The 17891-nt window shown below is 35.9% G+C and overlaps 1 protein-coding gene across 3 annotated transcripts in view; it reads right to left on the minus strand.

Annotated features, from left to right (window-relative positions):
* The window catches only part of ece2a (endothelin converting enzyme 2a), a 73390-nt gene extending 56480 nt beyond the window's left edge, over positions 1–16910 (minus strand). The window contains exons 1-2 of one of the 3 annotated variants that reach the window (XM_059501362.1): positions 16740–16910; positions 16336–16496 (exon numbers count right to left, since the gene is read on the minus strand). In XM_059501362.1, the coding sequence (XP_059357345.1) occupies positions 16336–16495 (160 nt within the window). In that variant the 5' untranslated portion in view covers position 16496; positions 16740–16910. Of the gene's footprint in view, positions 1–16335; positions 16500–16603; positions 16624–16739 lie in introns of those variants that run through there. The other 2 variants (XM_059501361.1, XM_059501363.1) reach the window with 2 other exon arrangements.
* Between the last annotated feature and the right edge of the window lie 981 nt (positions 16911–17891).

Below are 17891 nucleotides of genomic sequence, written 5' to 3' on the forward strand. Positions count from 1 at the left end.
ATAGCCTTCCTTCATTCCCTGCTCTCTCACTCTCTCCTTCTCCACACAGGGAGATGGAAAAAAATTATTCCAGCATCTCAGACAGTCACGAGACACGTCGGACAAACATCACAAGACCCGGAGACTCAAGCAGAACGTGCCATTCACAGATGCATCTGGTACAGAAAGCAATCTCTACAATGCACTGTATGAACTCTTTAACCAGCCAGGGTCCAAATTTCATAGAACAATCTCTCATTTTCAATTTTTCTGAAAGTAAATGGTAAAATTGGAACGTTGCACATCTCAGGCAACTAAACGGTGATCCTCACACCAGTACTATGAGTGGAGATCAATGATGTCATACCAAGCGAAGTATGAAACTACAAAGTATTGCACACAGCAGAATTAAGACATGACAAGCCACTCAAAATTAACTTGTCACACAAAGATATGTTGGACAGAATATTTTGTGGCCACTATTTCCAAATTACTTGACAATTACAATGTCTAACTGGCTGATTATCAAAGTGGAATCTACTTGTAACCTTATCAATGGATAGTCAAGACCCCTTTACGTCAAGAAAAAATAATTATAACCATAAATTTTTGAAAGATACATACACACACACACACACACACATATATACAGTACAGACCAAAATTTTTGACACACCTTCTCATTCAAAGAGTTTTCTTTATTTTCATGAGTATGAAAATTGTAGATTCACACTGAAGGCATCGAAACTATGAATTAACACATGTGGAATTATATATGGAATTATATACATAACAAAAAAGTGTGAAACAACTGAAAATATGTCATATTGTAGGTTCTTCAAAGTAGCCACCTTTTGCTGTGATTACTGCTTTGCACACTCTTGGCATTCTCTTGATGAGCTTCAAGAGGTAGTCACCTGAAATGGTCTTCAACAGTCTTGAAGGAGTTCCCCGAGAGATGTTTAGCACTTGTTGGCCCTTTTGCCTTCAGTCTGCAGTCCAGCTCACCCCTAAACCATCTCGATTGGGTTCAGGTCCGGTGACTGTGGAGGCCAGGTCATCTGGCGCAGCACCCCATCACTCTCCTTCTTGGTCAAATAGCCCTTGATGCCATCAGTGTGACTCTACAATTTCCATAGTCATGAAAATAAAGAAAACTCTTTGAATGAGAAGGTGTGTCCAAACTTTTGGTCTGTATTGTGTGTATATATATATATATATATATATATATATATATATATATATATATATATATATATATATAGGAGAAACATTGTGTACCAGAAATGATCATCATTTTCCTCTGAATTTGTAACCGCTTCGGACATTGGGGCTCTGAACATGTTTTTTTTTCTTGGAAAACCTCCTCGCACCTTATCTCTATAGTTTTAACATTCGCTTTGATTTTAAATCCATAAAGACACACATTTTCGTATAGTACCCGGAAATGTCAGCTTTAAGGAGGGAGCAGCTCTGTTGCCTTGGTGATACGAGATCGAGCGCAGCAACAGTCTCCCACAGGTCTTTGTTTACCAGCCTCCCAAAGCATACTGGGAATAGCAGATACACAAGCACACATGAACACACAAGAACTGAGAGAGAGAGAAAATAACCATCACCAGCAGTGCTGTAATTAGGTCACGAGAGTGCAAACATGTAGAATGAGAGAAGTGGTTAGTACATGTACGTACGACTCTAAACATGTTCATTTCACTATGATGCATCTGTTTATCCCTGTCACACATACAGAAACTCTGACATCATCTGTCACACACGATCAGAAATATTCTCCAATGAACCATTCAACCAAACTCAACTCATCGCTAATGAACTCAGACGTAACTTGCATGACTGATATTTTTCGACAACAAGACATAATCGATGGAACTGTGTGTGTGAAATTGACTGTCAGGAGATTTGTCTCATTGTGAAATGTTTCAAATCGTTGAGACAGAGGTCAGAAGTCAAAGCCAAGGTTCACAGACAAAGTACAAATTCAGTCTCTGGATTTATAAATAAAAACGTGTTCAAATAAAAACACGAACGAATACGAAAACCCTTGCACTTTGTTCTAAATAAAATGTATGTAAAGTATATAGACTTATATAACAAAAGCTGTCTTTATACATAAAGTAACAAACAAATAAACAAATGGGATCAGATGGTTAAAGGAAATTTTGACTTTTATACAGAAAATTAGCATTAAATGTATCCAAAGTTACAATAAAGGCATTAATAAAAGATAAAAAAATAAGATTCTATTTTAAATATTCATGAAAACAAATGGATCATGAATGGAGAACAATTGTTTCAACATGTATAATAGTAATAAATGTTTCTTGTGCATCAAATCAGCATATTAGAATGATTTCTACAAGAGTAATGATGCTGAAAATTCAGCTTTGACATCGCAGGAATAAAATTAAATTTTAAACCATATTCAAATAGAAAAGTTAATTTCAATCGTAATATTATTTCACAATATTGCAGATTTTACTGTATTTTTGATCAATGCAGCCTTGGTGAATATAAGAGAACTCTTTCAAAAATATTTTAATCTTACCAACGTCACAAGATGTCAAAATATATAGGGCAAAATAAATAATATTAAGAAATAATATTAAGAAACAAAGAAGCTATTTGAAAATGTTCTACAGCAACCTTATTAACTATACACATTAATTTCAGCGCCATATTATCAAGGTAACCCAAAATAAAGTGAGTAGAGCATAGCGATGCTTGAACTCACCCAAAGAAAAAGGGAACAAAGAAGTGTAGCAGCCAAGGCGACATTTCCAATCACCCTCCTGCCAGGCTGCAGTCTGTGCTCACACACACACACACACACACACACACACACATCACAACTTCTCACATACTAGTTTTCACAAGAACACAAGGGAGCCTTTACGTGTATTCTCAAGTGCGTGTTAATATCGCTTTCACTTGAGTGGGGATTGCCACTTAGTATGTGTGTGTGTGAGTGTATAAGAGAGAGGATGTCCCCTGTTGTGTAAAGTTATATGAAGAGTGTTTTGTGAGTGTTGAGATGTGTTTGTGTGTGTTTGGTGCAGAGATAACTCTAGGTGAATTCCTGATGAGACTCAAGGAGCTTTTCCACACACACACACACACACACACACACACACACACAGAGTTTAGCTGGAGGGGATGTTAGCAGTCGACTCACGGCAGGAGAGAAGGAGAGCAAAACGGAGAGATTAAAGAGCTTACTCACCACAATCTGTACACAGAGAGAGAAAGAAAGAGGGATGGTAGGATGAAAAGGAGGTGTGGAGGACAATTCAGCCTTCTTAAACTTCAGTGTGACCTTACTGTGAGGAAGTTTGCATGAATATTTAGGCCATCTTTGTCATTTCACTAATATGTTATGATAAAGTTACATATTTCCCCTCTACTTGTGGACTCTAGTCGACATGTCTGTATTTCCCACAAGCCCTTGCTCACAGTAAGTGCTTAATTGTTAGTGAGAGACTGTGTTCTGCCGGAGGGGCTCTCCCAGAATCCTCTCTGCTCTGACAATGGCTGCGCTGCTGCTTATGTAACAGAATGCACCCTCTTTGGTGGCCAACTACTATTCCAGTTGATTGGTTGAGTCATGTTGATCCCTGTGCAGCTAAAAGAAGCTTATTTTCAAAATTATGACTCGGATAATATATAAAAATAAATGATAATATAAATATAAAAAATACACATAAAGGATAACATTATATAATTATAATGCAATTACAGAGATTAAAACAGATTATAATTTTATTCCTAAAATATAAATAATAGCATTTTAAATGAAACTATTTGTATAGATGTATACAAATCAACATGTGTTTGTGTATGTGTGTGTGTTTGTGTGTGTGTGTGTGTGTGTGTGTGTGCATTCGTGTTTGTATGACAGACAGATTACACAGAATATAAAAATATAAATTAAATATATAAACCACATTTCTGCATTTTTTGCAGTTCACTTAAATAGCAATGAGATGTTAAATTAAAAGTATAAATATTTCTCAGCTTCTCAATTAATATAAGCTTAAAAAAAACTCCTTATATGGCTCAAGTTAATCTTTCAATATAAAACTATAGGATTTTTTACCGGTTTATTAATAACCCAACACTATAATTAGCAACTTAACATTTGTTGAAAAAAATCAAATAGTTAAGTAAACTTTGGTCAAGCAAAGACTTAAGTGGAAACAATGCATTGTTACTTTTTCTAATGCTGAATTTTAAGTTGTGATAACTAACCGCAGCAATATTTTTTTTACAGTTTAAGTCTGGTTGTTTAGAAAAGCTACACCTTTTCCTCAAGCTGCAAGATTTAAAGTATCATTCGCATCTGCAACAAATGGTATGTAACCAAGTATTATGGTTATTTTTGAAAATGACGTCATGTCAACAACCAAGAACTGTAACAGGAGACAATTGTTATAACATAGAGAGAGAGAGAGAGAGAGAGAGAGAGAGAGAGAGAGAGATTGGTCTGTCACTCAGTACAGCATCTCTCTTGACCAGATTAATGTAATGCTTCATACACAGACACACACACACATATACACGAGATCCCTAACGAACAACTTAATCTTATTCTTAATGCTTTCTCCTGGCTCAGATTTCATAAACCACAAACACAAAGTATTTTCTCGTTCTTTCTTTTCGTGTCTGAAACAAATAAGACAGTTGCATAAAGTAAAATAATAATCGACAGAAAGAGAGAAAAAACAATGAGATTCAGAGGGCTATTTCTGCAGCTTCAGCTGACCTTGAAAAGAGTTTTGAATCAATCCATCCGAGTATGAATCTAGTGCACACGGAGCGATAACGCTGAGCCTAACATTCAGTCTTTGGCTTTAACACACTGGATCATGATTCTGCCTTGACCTTGTAACCTTACAACAAAAGTTAAGTGACCCCTCCACACAGCCAACAGCCTAAATTAGTGTTTGTGCCAAATTGAGCCAAATTTTAAAGATTTCTTTTTAAGAGAAAATAAATATTTACTTTATGGTTTAAACTTCAATTTTTTCCACAGTCAACTTTTTTTCCATTGTAAACTTTACATAAAATTTTAAAGCCTTAAATTTTCACCTTGCCGTCAAGCTTTTAATACCATTACATTTTTTGCTGTAAACTTAAATTTTTCATTTCGTATATAGTTAACAATAAGGTCACATTTTTATTGCAAAAAAAAAAAGTTTTGTTTCCATTGTTAAACTGTTAAAACAAACGATTTGCTGATTTAAAGTTTGCAATTTTAAAACTAAAACTTCAACACTGCATTAAATAAGATAGAAAGGACAGCAAAGTTTACGGTTTTAGTTAAGTCTCTTTTATTTCAGCTGAGGGGCTACAAATTGAAGGACAGGACAACATTTTTTCCATGATATCTTTAATCTTTAAACTTTATTTGCTTCTGTTGCTACTTGATATAATTTTGTCAATACACATGTAAAGTTACTGTTACACAAATAAATCCCACTAAACTGAAATCGAGAGAGATCAGTCGATGGACACAGATTACCGCAATACCAACAGCTTTTCATTAGTGTTCATTAGTAAAAAGTGATTCCTCTGCTGATTCCCTAATTAGTGGGTGTGTTTGCACCCTACGCAGAGCCAGTGTGGGGTCAGAGCTGCCAAACGCCTTCCTGCTCCACAAATATCAAAAGAACTAAACAAACCTGAGCTAAAGGTGAGCAGAGGACGACGTGATAGAGCAACAGACATCCACAAACTTACTCCAACATGCGCTGAGAGCGAAAGAAACTTCTAGAGTTGATTATCCTGTTGCATGCAGAAGAATTGCGGAGGATTTGGAAATGAAAAGCACATCTCTGTCCATCTGTTCGATTTCAAAGCATACAATGTCAAAGGAGACAGGGTATAAGACAGGATACCTGCATGTGGGTGAGAAGGAGGGTGGCTTTTTTTCTGTGCCTTTGCTTGTCTTTTTGAAAAGGGCAGAGGACTCTGGCAGCCTCTGAACTCCCACAGGAAAGCAACTCTACAGAGCTACTTTTATATGGAACTCAACAGACATCAAATCTAGCACAAAACACTGTCTAACACCCCACACTCTTCAACACTGCACACCCACAAGAGATAAAGCCCAAACTCAATAAAGTTTCACTCCAACACTTTATTCGAAGATAAGTCTGTGGTCTAAACCCCAAAACCTCTACAAAGACAGTGAAAATCTGCCTTGCCGAATTAGCAAAAGACATATTTCAGAAAAATCAGACCCATGATGACCTCTTGAACATTTAGAAGAATCAAACAGATAGCCCAGATAGCTTATTATATTAATATTGTAAATTAAACATACTGCAATGTGGTATAATAACAGAATTTTGAAGATAAAACTGTTCCGTTCATAAGTTTACATACCCCTTGCCGATTATGCAAAAGGTTGTTAATAACATAAGATAAACTGCATGTTATGTTTCATTTAGTAGGCTACTGTCCTGAAAAATATATATATTTTAATATACACACCATTGAATTTTAACACGGTGTTGTTACCTGAATGATCAATGACAGTTTTCATGTTATTTATAAGTTCCTTGTTTGTCCTAAGCGGTTAAACTGCACACTATTCTTCAGAAAAATCCTCCATGTCCTTCAAATTCTTCAGTTTTCTAGCATCTTTGAACACTTTTAAGAGTGACTACATGATTCTGAGATCCATCTTTTTACACTGATGACAACTGAGGCACTCATACACAATTACAAAAGCTGTAAAAACTGAAACGCAATGTATTAAGAGGGTGTAAACTTTTTGAATTGGATGATCAAGGTAAAATGTGCTTATTTTGTCTTTTGGGAAACATCGAAATACTGTATAGCTTCTGAAGGCCATACTGCATGAAAGAAATATATAATCTAATGTACACGTCATCATCCTGTTCAAACATTTAGAAAGAATTACAGGCTATTTTTATGATCCCTCTTACTGGTTAAAATGTTTTGCAAGGATTTGTAAACTTATGATCAGAACTGTATATATATACAGAAATTGACAGATTTTGAATCCATTTTAGGATCTCTAATAAAAAAAAAAGAAAAAAGAATAAAAAAAAAAGAAAAAAGAAAATGCTGTCCCTCTTGTTTAGGGGTACAAAGTGGGTTCAGTTTTTGATTTGGCACCAGCATCCTGTATGAGTCACACAGTAGTAGGGAATTAGTCCAGCTGTTCGACATTTGTAAGATCCCTCTCTGGTTCTATTCAAATCCAGTTCTTTTTTGGACTGAAAACTAGACTAAGGTCAAAGTCAATGACCTCTGATATCTCAACAGAAAGACTTGCTGAGTCAACAGCGGCTATTTGAGCTGACTGTCATGAATATCCAACATTTTAATTCAACCACAAACGAAAAAAACGTTTCACACAGCAGGATGGATCTGAGAGAGGTCAAAGAGACATCTGTGAAGCAGACAGTGCTTTAAAGAATTACAGTTAAAAACTATATTTAAAAATTGGTTGGATCTTCTACTAAATTATCTTTATTAACAATACTGTTCTGGGCTATATTCATTCAAGCACATGCCCTGGGTAACATAATTCATAGGTCCCTGTGTTTTTTTTTACATCTATTCTACAAAATGATGAATAAGGATATTGTTTGCTGTTAATACTATTTGATTTTGTAGATGTAACTTGGCTAGTTTGACTGTAAATTAAAAATATAATAATTTCACACTTTTCCACAATTTAACAAATTTAGTCAATTTTGCATCTACTGCATCCACTGTTTTCGGGTTTTAAAGAAAATCTTCATTCCAACAATGTGGTAGCATTCATGTTCATTCAACTTGTAAATACAATCTTTCCAACTTGACTTGAATGCATGATTTGTACGGACACATTTCTACATGATATCTGCCTTATGAATCCTACTTTATTTTGCAGCTGTGATGCATCACTTGAGCTAAAACTAAAGCTGACAAAAAGCAACTTCAGCTCAAGTCGTTTAACCTGTAAAATGAGCCATCTGTCGAGAAAGAAAAGCATTTGATTCCTAGCCCCGCTGGTGAAGTAATGACCACTGTTTTATACTACATTCAAATGTAATCACATTTTTAAGCATTAGTGCAGATAAATTTGGCAGTGGTATGAATCTGCTGGAGAGGCTGCAGTGGTACAAGGGGGGGCAGAGATTCCAAAACTCTACAGATGCGACTGTTGCTTAGGAACAGATCATTCCATGCCTGATCCACTCAAGACAGACAAAGCTCTGCGTACAAACACATAGACACATTCACTTGCAGATGAAAGCATGCCATGCCCACACATTGCCCCCTACACACACTTGTGTGTTTGTGTATGTAAAGCATGTCTTATTAGGGAAGGCAGCTCCTGCTTTGCTAATTAACTGTATTGTTAAAGGATAGAAGGGCTATCACATACAGCCATTATAAAAGAAAAACAAATAAAAAGGGGTGAAATAAAGAAAGTGAGAGTGACAAAGACTTATGGATGCATTAGAAGGTGAAAGTGAAGTTGCTGGCAGACAGAGGTGCATGCTGAACAAGATTATATAACCGCAGCAGGGGTCCTCCTCTTGCAGAGAACAAACGCTTTAAGACCACTGCAGCGGATCGAGGAGAGACGAGAAGACAGACAGATATATAGATTGATCAGTATGTGGTAAGACAAAAAGACAGGGAAAAAAATACATGTAAACAGACTGATAAATGGAAAGATAGAAAAAAGTGGAAATGACAGACATGTAGATATGACAATCAGATGATAAATGGGAAATCAGAAAGGTAGATGTTAAAAAAAAATTATAAAAAGCCTATTCTGTCCGATAATAAGGTTTATACAGATAGATAAAATGAATGACAGATAAAGCCATAGATCGACAGATGGATAGATTCTAGTGATCATACTTTGCAAAAAGGTGCAGGAGGGATTTTTGTCACAAAATCACACTGTTATTATGCTAAACAGGCACAAGGGTCAGTCGTGACAGAAACACTAGAGGTTTTCACACATCCTTTTGACATCGAGATGAACACACAGCAAAGTGTGAGATGGGACACATAACACTAATTCCCACACACACCAGTTCTGCTGCTGTCGAGAGATTGTCTTGTCTGTTAGTCAGAGGATAGAGCCGTCAGGAGGACAGAAGACGACCAAGTCGATAGACACAAACTACTTCCTGTGGACAAACTCCATCTGGAACCTCAAGCACACCTCCACAGAACTTCCAGTCACTCACTCACACACACACACACACACGACACACATATCAGTGAATGAATATTGTGTAATGCTTCCTGTCTAACGAACAACTATATAAATGACTATATGCTCACAAAGAATATGTATTATTTATTCTTTCAATACTTTTTCAATACTCTCAATTTAAGAACAAATTTTAACATCCAAAGAAATTGTAATATCAATATTATTAATTTTCATACCATTACTGGCTGTAATTTAACAATATACTTTTTATATAAAATAATATAAATATATAATAATCAAGATAAAAATGTTTTGCCAAGATCAATTTTATGCTGACTTGTGAAAGCTTATCCAGAAAGTTTAAAAAGCTTTAAATTTAAAGTTTTTATGTTTGAAGTAGTTTTAAATGCTTGAAGTTTTAAGTTTAAAGTTGTTTTAAAAGCTCAAATTTAGAAGGTTTTAAGTCTCTTTAAGATTGCTTGCTAGGGTGTTTTTCATTTGTTGTGATGTCCTGGGTGGTTGCTCTATTCTTGCTAGGTAGTTGCTAGGTGGTTGTGATCTAGCTGGTTTCCAGGGAGTTGCTATGGAGTTGCTAGGGTGTTCTAAAAATCAAGTGATCAGGTGAAAGACATTAAAATCAGGTTTTATTTATTAGAGACACTGTGAAGGATGCATGATGCTCCTGTTGTTTGCAGCACTAAATGGGGATGTAAATACATTAACAATCTTTAGAACTGCTTTGAGAGTCACTTTGTGAGCAATTTACTGTTTCTTTTTAGAAAATCTACCATCATATCATACACAAACAGAAACTTAAAGGTCTTCACAGCAACCCATCAAATTAAAAGTTTGGTTTAACTTGAAGAAACTGTGACAGAAAGATATTGCTTAAATGTAATGATAGTACTACTACTAATAAAATAACTATTAAAACATTATTTTAAAGAATATTAAATATTAAAATAAAAAAAATATTTACAAGATTTATTTAGCAGAAAATTGTATATACACCACACTTTTCTGAAAAAAAGAAATCCAAAATATTAATAAATTACTTTTTTTATATAAAAATAAATGAAAGATTATTAAAATGTTATTGAACCATCAAAATGGAATGCAGAAAGTTAAAATATAATAAAAAAAATTGGGGAGGGGGGACTGAATTTATATATTTTAAAAAAATCCTAAATGTTAATAAATTGCTGTTAATTTATGTACATTTTAAGATTTCAATTAATTAGACATGCTTTTTGATTAATACAATTTAATTTAACCATTAAAACTAGAAGAGTGTAATTTTAATAAAAAAAAAAAAAACAGAATCCAGAAAAATGTTAATGGAAAACAACTGCATTTGGAAAAAATAAATTACATCTGAAAAAAGAAAACAGAATTTGGGAAAAAATAAAACCGATTTCATAGGGCCCTAATTGTTAAAATAAAAAATGTTTACGCCGCTTTCTTTTTTTTCCCCCAACTTTCCATTCAAATTATCCTGAAAGAATTTCTGATAATAAGAAATGTGAATATACAGCTTGTGTATATTCGCTTTATATTAAATTTACCTTAAAAAATTAAAGGGAAAAAACTAAGGAAATTTACAATAATCTGTCTGGAAAGTGGAAAGTCAGTGTAATGTAACAAAATTTGACAAAAAAAGGAAGGGGATGACCCTCAAATGAAGGCACGTCACATTGCATTGTGCTGATCAGGCACATCCAGTGTAGCCAGCTTTGCAGTTTTGTTTATTATACTGGGAACAATCAGTCCACATCAGTCTAGACAGACTAATATGCTATTGTTTTGAAAACTTGTTTTGACAACATCATCCTGCTCTTTGACCACTTATGTTTAGTGGTTTTTGGTTTGAGAACAGCAGGCAGCAATCAAATTTTCCACAAAATGGTGGAAAACATATGGGATGGCCAGACTGGGAACTGGCACGGCACTGGTGGAAAAGAATCTCAGAATCTCAGAAACGGGAAACTTCTCTGCAGAATCCCAGGCTGCCATAGTTACAGCTCACAATGTACCACTCCTTCTGAAATCAATATAAAGTCTGCACTAAAGTCAGTCAAACTTCTTTGAGACGGTTTATAAAAATCTTTCAAACAGATCCAGAGATGCCTGGGAAGGACTAATGCCTGACTAATAGGTTGAGGTGAGCACTGTTGATTATGTGCTGGACGAATTAAAGGTTTCAGCAGATCAATGATGCACAAACTCTGTATGTGCGAGATCATACAAATTAACCCAAGAGAAAAAATATACGTGTAGTCAGATCAGATCCACGTGGCAATTGAACACGAGTGATAATGTGTGTGTGGTTATCAGGTACAGGGTTTAACTAAAACCCTTTCATAAATCACACATACAGTTTTCTTTCATGTGCATCCACTGTCCCATTTATCGGAGGAGAGCCCATCTATCCGAGCACCGTTGCCCGGGTAACCCAATTAATATTCCAGAAACAAATCAGAAAAAGAGAGAGAGAGAGAATAAGAGGAATTCTCCCTGATCTGCAAACAAATAAGCAACGCAGTTAAGAGGTCAAACACACAAAGCCAGATTTTCTACAAGGTCATATAATGCATAAGCGCATTCTACATGATTATGCTTATGCATACTACTGTATACATACAAAATACATGAACATAATCGACACCGGACAGCATCCTACCCAAAAAAAACATACTGCACAAAAACATTTATGTACGCAAAATGCATACTTTACAAAACTGAATACATAAATAGAGCAAAATTCACTGGAGTAATGCAAAAATTGCCATCACAGGAATAAACTACATTTTACAAATGTAGCAAAATAAAAAGAAGTTTCTTTTATTTGCAAAAATATTTCAAAATATTACTGTTTACTGTGTTTTTGATCGAATAAACGTGCATAAGAGACTTGCATTCAAATATCTTACAAACCTCAAACTTTTGAATGGCATAGTATAAACACATATGCACAGTTTTACATGACAAAATGTAGTGAAACACCCTGCATAAAAAACATTTTTTTGAAAGGTCACCATGAAAACAACAAAACGCACTATATTCTTGTTTATAATGTATATACATTAAAAACAAAGGGTCCAACACACAAACACACCCTAATTAGACCACTATATTGCCTGTGCAAATGCTAAATATACAACACTAGCTGAGCACACAAAGAACCCACTCGCACGCAACCCAATTCTTCATTCAATTTTTCCAACTTTCATTCATAAACTGCAGAGGTTGTGATGGGGATGGGGAGGGGGGTAACCCCCACATGACTGCAGTACCTTCCAGCAGCATTGACTCCTCTCAGCCAATCAGAAAGCAGGGGGAGAGGAAGGAAGAACAAAACAGACTGGGCGGTGCCAAGGAAATACCGCATAACACCGCAGCCTTCCCTTCCCCCACCGTTCATTCATCCGCTCTGTTCTTTCATTAATCCCTTCACCGATTCATTAACTCATTCAGTTTAACACAGCTGCAGCAGATCTGGACCACAAGGCTCGCTCCCAACACAGCACAGTCTGGGTTCAGAACATGTTGTGTGTCTCTGGGGGTTAATGAATGCCGAGAGCGAGAGAAAATGAGACATGATGCTTGCCGTGTGAAGCGAGAGCTGACTCACACTCATTCTGACCGACAGTGACTCATGAGTACTCTATTCAAGACGGTTCATTCAAAACTCAATTGCCTCAAACTCTTCAGGACTTCACTTGAGATGAAATGTGATTGTTCTGATACACAACAAAGAGCACCTGAATGCTTCTCTTTTTCTATGTTAGCTTGTTCACTGCAGTGGGGTACAGCAGTGAAGCCAATAGCAATCGAGAGAGAATGTGAATGAGGGGACCCTGCTGATGGGGCGCTGATGTGACTTCAATGACCACCCTCTCGCCTATCTCCTCTATCTTTGCGCTTTCCATTCTGTCAGCAATGTCTCTAATGAATGTGGGTTTGCCCACTGACTGAGTGGAAAAAAACATTTGAGAAGACATGCTTGAAATACTGACACTAATACACATGGATATACAACATTAAAGGAAGGCTCTGTTTATCAACAACACTACTATCAAACACTACTATCACTACTGATAATACTATCAAATTCCACGAAAATGGTTTCGACTCAATCCTAAAAACAAACCAACATCAATTTCCAGGACGTCAGAGTTCTGAAGTGGTATTTCTTCCAAAAATGTATCTTCCGTCATTATCTACTTAACCATATGTCTTTCGCTTGTATGACTTTCATTCTACTGCAGAACAGAAAAGATGAATTTTGAATAAAGGGATCTTGAATAAAGTTTTTAAAAGCACTGTTTTTGTATAAAACAGTGTTTGAAACCATTTACTTTTTTTTATTTTTTAGTTTGCATTAGAAAAAAATGCATATGGTTTTATAACAACATGAGGCTGAGTAAATAACGATGTTTCCACTTGTATCTCTTGTAATTGTGTATTACTTGTGGTTGTGAGATGTGTCAATATTTTCTGCATACTATAGGTAGAAATTAATAGGTAACTATTGTACATTTGTCTTGCAATCTTTATACTTGAAGTCTAATTCCCACAATACATTTATTTGATAAACTACTAAACCTTAAAAATCTGACTCGTGAGATATTTTTGTTTGTTTGTTGCCATTACAAATAAATGCTGTTCTCTTTAACTCCATATACATCACTGGATCCTGTTAAAAGGAATGCATGATGGTTTCCACAAATAATAAAATAAACAACTGTTTTCAACACTTATAATAAGAAATTATTCCAAATCAGCATATTAGAATTATTAAGAATCATGTAGCACTAAAGACCGAGTAATGGCAGCTGAAAATTCAACTTTGCATCGTAGGTTTAAATTGCATTTTTAAATATATTTTAAATTGCAATCATATTTCACAAAATTATCGTTTACTGTATTTTTGATTAATGCAGATATAATGAGCATAAGAATTTTTTTTTAAACATCTGAAACATTTACTGACGTGAAACTTTTCAACTGTAGTGTGTCACAATACTGAACTACAATGCCAAACAGAATTTCATAATCACTTTAACATACAAAAGTCCATCCTTGCATACGGTTTAATCAGGCCATGAATGAAGGTTTATGGCACCAAAAATAGCCATGATATATTTTTTTATGACAATTTCCATCCTCCCACTAACCATAGAACTGTTTTGGCTACTGTACCTTTAAGATCACTATATGTAAATGACCTGCTATGCTCAAATAACCTCATGCTCATGATAGCACAGTTTACGCATCGTTCATCAGGGCAAGCCAAATTGCTGAACAGACATTGATATGCAAATATTGTGGTGGTTGTGCCATGATAACCACAACCATTTCCCAAATGAGCCGTTTTTGTTTCAATTGATTGTCCAATTTCTACATTTCACAAACAGGCATGATGGGATGGGATCTGAAGTGCCTCTCCTTGTGACAGAATCTGCTAATGTTAACTGCAGGGATTCCACTTTTCCTCATGCAACAAACCATTACACAACCGCAGAAACTTGAGACACATGCAGCCTTAACAGCCTGTTCAGGAATCTGCCCTGGGCCTCTGCATTATGGGTAAGGGAGGACACTGATGTTTTTGTGGCAGTATCCTTGAGCATGGAAAAATAAAGACGAAGGCCAGGAAAGAGCTTGATGGAGAGAGACATTTCATTACCATAGAATCTGTGTAAAATATAACCCAATCCCAAGCAGTTCAGCAGTAATTTAGTGGAAGAAAAACAAAAAGCTGAATGGAGAACAAACATATCATAACCATATGATGAACAGAGATCTACAAAATTAAATTCAGCAGCAATTCAGAGGTAAAAGGGTCATGACTGGAACATTACATAAATTAAAGATATTTATTACTCGTCACAAGTGAAGCACATGAAAGAAGGGTGCGTAGGAACTCCTCGCCCTGTTCTCCGGTTGAGAAAGGTCACAGAAAGCGAAGATGTTGTGTTTGTGAGGGTGGACTGCGGATGAAACATGATGTTGGTGCAGAAAGGGTGTCTGTGTGGGGAGAGAGAACAAAAGGGAGAACGAGAAAAGAAGGGTGTTTCCTCACCGAGCTGATGAAATACAATTTTGCTAAATCTAACAATCCAACTATCCAGAATCCGCCCACATAGGACTACATCAAAACATTACGATTCCAAGGTTAATCACTTGTCTTTAAACACTAGGTTCAGAATACTCTTCATTGATCCCAGCTGAATCAAAAAAAGCTCAACATTGATGCACACCGGACCCTAAACCAATGTGTCTTTAGTATGCTGCTTTAAGTGTGTGAATGGTGGCTGTTTGATTGGTTATTGGACTGAGACATAGCTGAACTTGTCCTTGGGGGATGGGAGCTCGTGTCATTGAATTGAGGAACAGCTCTAGAGCTCAGAGTGCATGTCAGAGGTCCGCTCTCATCTCTAATAGAGCACCAGCTGAATACATAATCCATGAGAGTGAACTGACCAATACTGTCCCCTTATGTCTGACTATAATACTGCAGCTATTATGTTACAGACCTGCAGACTGAATGCTCAACACAATTAATTTGGCTCAATGTTTGACCACTCTTAAAAAAACAAAACAGATGTTAAACTACGAATGTTGAAAATGCACCAAGAAACCAAGGTTCGTCTTGTAAGCCAACCACATGGTAGAAGATCATTTAGGCATGAGCTTCTCAGTGAGGATTGTTCTTCATATTTTGTAGGCTCTTCTGGAGAAACCTGGTCTTCTGGCTAAAATATTGTGTATCCAGGGGAAAAACTCTAATCTGAATCAGGAGAGAAATATGCACAGATCATGCACTATTTTCAAGGGAACACAGTCCTACACAAACATGTCAGTGGATTTTGATGTCAGAGGACACCAGTGGATGGACTTATTCACTGGAGGAGACATTATTATGAACGGTTTAAGTTTAGAGATTTGTTTGTAGGGGGCATGAGTATTTGTACATTTTAATTGGCGAGCTATTCCTTTAAGACAGATCAAAATTTCACAAAAAAGTACAGTAGCGCCTCTTGCTGACCATAGGTAATATACACAATACAACAATATACAATTACTCCTGTTGCACTTTTCAAATTGTAAAACAGGTTTTGTGTTGTAAATATCTTATTTACCAAGCATCAGAATGTTTTCTTCCGTTCCCACGTGCTGTCTGAGTAGATGGTCAAATTTAGTAAAGTCCCCGAACCACTCGAAGCTCTCCTCCGTCCGGTACCGTTCATTCCAGTAATCCACATCCTTATATCTTACATTAGAGTCCGGCAAATACTCCATCCTACTTTAAAACATAAACGGAAGTCCTTCGTGTCAGCTTGTAATTAAAATAGGCATTACTGTCATAACATCACTAGTTATGGTTTTAACACAATCAAAAAACCTAACTGTGTCTGGGTCAGATCTATGAATATTTTGCATAATGTTGATTAATTACATGAAACATTAATTTGGTTAAATGCGCTTTGAACCAGGTCACATAGTAAACTATAAAATAAAAATCCGTCCCTAAAGACGCTCTTACCAAGGCAATGTCTTAATCAGTCTTGCTGTGAATTATAACATGTGCGCCTTAAAAACCGAATAAGAACAGAGAAAACTACAAGCGGGTATTTTAAAACAGATCTGTCGGTTTTCTGGGTCTGACAAGACAACCCACATGTGTGTTTTTCATGCATTCTCGTGGTCATCATGACGCCAAGAGTGGGAATTGAATGCAGTGTTGTCAAAATAAAAGTTTAACAAATTAATCACGCTGTATTGTTTGATTACGGAAAAGTGGAATCTTTAAAGTATATTTCATAGACCGATTTATATTGATCTTAATATTGTTACTATGGTCATGGTTGCTTGCCCAATCATCCTTTGGTTATCTGTCTAAAACTATTATGTGCGTTTTAAAGCTTCATGGCCGTCTTCTTTACTGAATAATTCATCTGCAACATTTGCAGCTTGTAAAGTTAACGGTTTGGTTTTCAGCCATTGTTATTCCGATGGTCCTGTACAATAAACTCTTGAAAACACAAGAAGCTTGTCACAACCTATGTCCAAAACGGTAATGCAAAGTACCAAATACATTTTAAAACGACAGTGCGAGACTTAAAATAAAGTAAATGTTAAATCAAGTGAAACAGTTAAATAAATCTAAAACAACCAGAGTACTAAACATACGTGACACTTAAAATATACAGTATAATAAATATACAGAAAATAAAATATTTAAATCAGATGGTTAGGGGGGGGGAGGGGTGGTATTTTCAGTACTTTTAATAACAGGAATTGCCATAAACAAAAGTGTGTGCTGTGTATCTTTACACGTGTCAGTAAATTCTATTACAATTCATAATTTTTACAACGCAAATTTCGTTTTGTTTATTTGTTTCTTTTTTTTTTCTTTTTTTAAACATTTTACATAAAAATGTCCTACGTTGTCTTTTTACCACATTACCCTCTCTGAGAGTTTTTTTTTTTATGTGGAGTTTTCACGTTCGTTTTACTATATTTTAATTTGAAAATGACAAAAGTTTCAATCTAACCTCTGGCGCCCTCTGCTGATCAGTTGGGCGTGGCGTTTGTGAGTGGGCGGGGTCATGGCGTACTTCCTTTTTGGCGGGCGCTGTGCAACATTCAAAGCCGCGGCGCCAACCGTTCAGTCTGTTTACTCTGCTTTCTACGG

The sequence above is a fragment of the Carassius carassius genome, chromosome 20, assembly GCF_963082965.1.
Source record: "Carassius carassius chromosome 20, fCarCar2.1, whole genome shotgun sequence".
NCBI classification, from domain to species: Eukaryota; Metazoa; Chordata; class Actinopteri; order Cypriniformes; family Cyprinidae; genus Carassius; species Carassius carassius.